The sequence below is a fragment of the Acanthisitta chloris genome, unplaced genomic scaffold (assembly GCF_000695815.1).
Source record: "Acanthisitta chloris isolate BGI_N310 unplaced genomic scaffold, ASM69581v1 scaffold5852, whole genome shotgun sequence".
In the NCBI taxonomy this organism is placed as follows: domain Eukaryota; kingdom Metazoa; phylum Chordata; class Aves; order Passeriformes; family Acanthisittidae; genus Acanthisitta; species Acanthisitta chloris.
In genome coordinates this window covers 27,121-29,306 of record NW_008659791.1, presented here as the reverse complement: position 1 = coordinate 29,306, position 2,186 = coordinate 27,121, and the positions used below count along the sequence as shown (strand labels likewise).

The 2,186-nt window shown below is 43.7% G+C and overlaps 1 protein-coding gene across 1 annotated transcript; it reads left to right on the top strand.

Moving 5' to 3' along the window:
* Positions 1-24: 24 nt before the first annotated feature.
* LOC103797322 (voltage-dependent T-type calcium channel subunit alpha-1I-like) lies at positions 25-1,239 on the top strand. Its single transcript, XM_009069524.1, is given in 3 exon segments — positions 25-117; positions 692-835; positions 1,087-1,239. Coding segments are annotated over 3 exon segments (390 nt in total).
* Positions 1,240-2,186: the final 947 nt, after the last annotated feature.

The window sequence follows — 2,186 nt, the reverse complement described above, 5'->3', positions numbered from 1 at the left end:
CCCACCTGGTTTGAATGTGTCAGCATGATGGTGATTTTGCTAAACTGCGTTACCCTGGGGATGTACCAGCCATGTGAAGATATGGACTGCCTTTCTGACAGGTGTAAAATCTTGCAGGTAAGCAGACTTTCTTCTTGTTGTGATGGTGCTTCAGTCCAAGCCACAAATTTTCACGCATGCTTTCCTTCAGCGTGTGGGCAATACCTTTCCAGAGAGGCTGGCAAGATTGGCCCTGGCAGTAAGCTGTCCTGTTGTAAAAATGAAAGAGCTTGTTTTGAGGAGGGGAATAGGGTGAGGGAGGATGAGTGAAGTCTACTTGTGACCATGCAATACAGAACAGTTACTGATCTTCCTGATCCTGCACTTAAGCAAGGGTTTCCTGATATAGACAGCTGCAGGAAACAGCTCAGAATCAAGTGAGGGAGAAATAGTTAAGGTTTCAGAGTCCAGGCAGAAGAGAATGGCAGCCCCTAATGCATTTGCTACTCTGCTAAGGAACAAGAGTGTTGCTGATTCCACAGGTAGTGTGTGGCATTCAGAATGCTCAAAGGGAGAAGAAAAAACAGGAATGTTTAGAAGGGCTACGAGTGCATCCAGCCTATAAATGCACTAGCTGTACTTGCTGCTTTCCTAAAGAGAAGGTGACAGCAAAGGCTGTGATCCATAGCATTGTTGTGGCTGAGACCATCAGATATCTGAAACTTCCATCTGTGGTTGGTATGTGCTGTCCAAACTGTGTGTGAAACTGCACTATGTCCTGACCTGAGCCATTTGCAGCAGGATGATGAGGAGTCCCTCCTGGTGGACCCTGGAAGAACAGTGTGTTCCTGGCCAGGTTGAGCCAACACCTCCGTTCTAGTCTATGTAAAGAGTCTGAGTCTGCATCAATTGCTTCACTTGTGCGGGGAAAAAAACTCCTATAAAAGCCCACTGTGAACTTGAGTAGCAGGAACTTGTGATGCCAGGGATGCATGGAAGCAGCTTTTCCAGCCCAGCCTCTAGCTCATTTTCAGGAATTTGTATTTATCTCAGATTCTGTGTTTTAAAGTCCAAGGCTGAGAATGCTCCTGGGTTTCTGTTTGTCAGGTGTTTGATGATTTCATCTTCATCTTCTTTGCCATGGAAATGGTCTTAAAGATGGTGGCCCTGGGGATCTTTGGAAAGAAGTGTTACCTTGGAGATACCTGGAACCGCCTGGATTTCTTCATTGTCATGGCTGGGGAGGGTGACAGTTCCTGAATTTATTTGTTCTGTGTTTACTAGAGTCTTGCATGGAACAGAAATGATGTAACTGGGGGGAAAGTTTCCACTCTGGTGGTGCTCCAGTCCATCTGCCAAACAGGATTAGGCATGCTGGGGTTAGCAGTTTATGGAAGAAGGTACCTATGGACAAGGTAGTTTAGCTCCTTAGCTGATGTGCAGCCATCTGTCTAGCATAACTTCAGCAGAGGGTGTTAATTTGTACCAGCTGAAGAGCTAACCCAGAAACCTTTCTGGTTTTTGTTTTGTTTTTAAATGTCTGAGAACTAGGGGTGTAACCTTTACCAGAACCAAGTTAAAGCTAGTGTTTGTGTTTCCAGCAGCAGTGTTTCAAAGGTAGGAATGTAATTTTTGTTACTCAGGGCTTTTTGTCTTTGTATTGCACCAGCATTACCCACAGTACTACTGGGACAAGTTGACATTTGAGTGTTTTTTACAACAAAGTTGCTATGGTGAAGCTCTGATTTTTTTCCCCTCTGCATATATGAAACGAAATGGTTACCAGGATTTGTCTATTGAATCACAGCAAAATGTCCATTCCTGGTACCAATGGGCATGTGTTTTTTGTAATTCTAATTTTCAATTAGAATGCCTTGTGGTATAATAGATAAATAAGAAGTCAGAACTAAATATGTAATATTGCCATTCTTACAGCAAACAAGTGAACATCTTTTCAGAGAGAAACCCTCACTTTTCTCTTCTTCCCAACAAGGAATTACCATCATCCACTGTTGCCTGGAAGTACATGTATTACTGACTGAGCCAGCAGTGAGTCTGAGCTCACTTTGCACAGTTTTCCCCTGTGGTATGGAGCAGCACTGTCTTTGTATTTGTTTTTGATGCAGATCTTCTACAGCAAGACTTGAAAGTCATTCCCTCTGGAGAGGCATATAACTGTTTGCTTCTGGGAGGAGCAGAGATTTTCA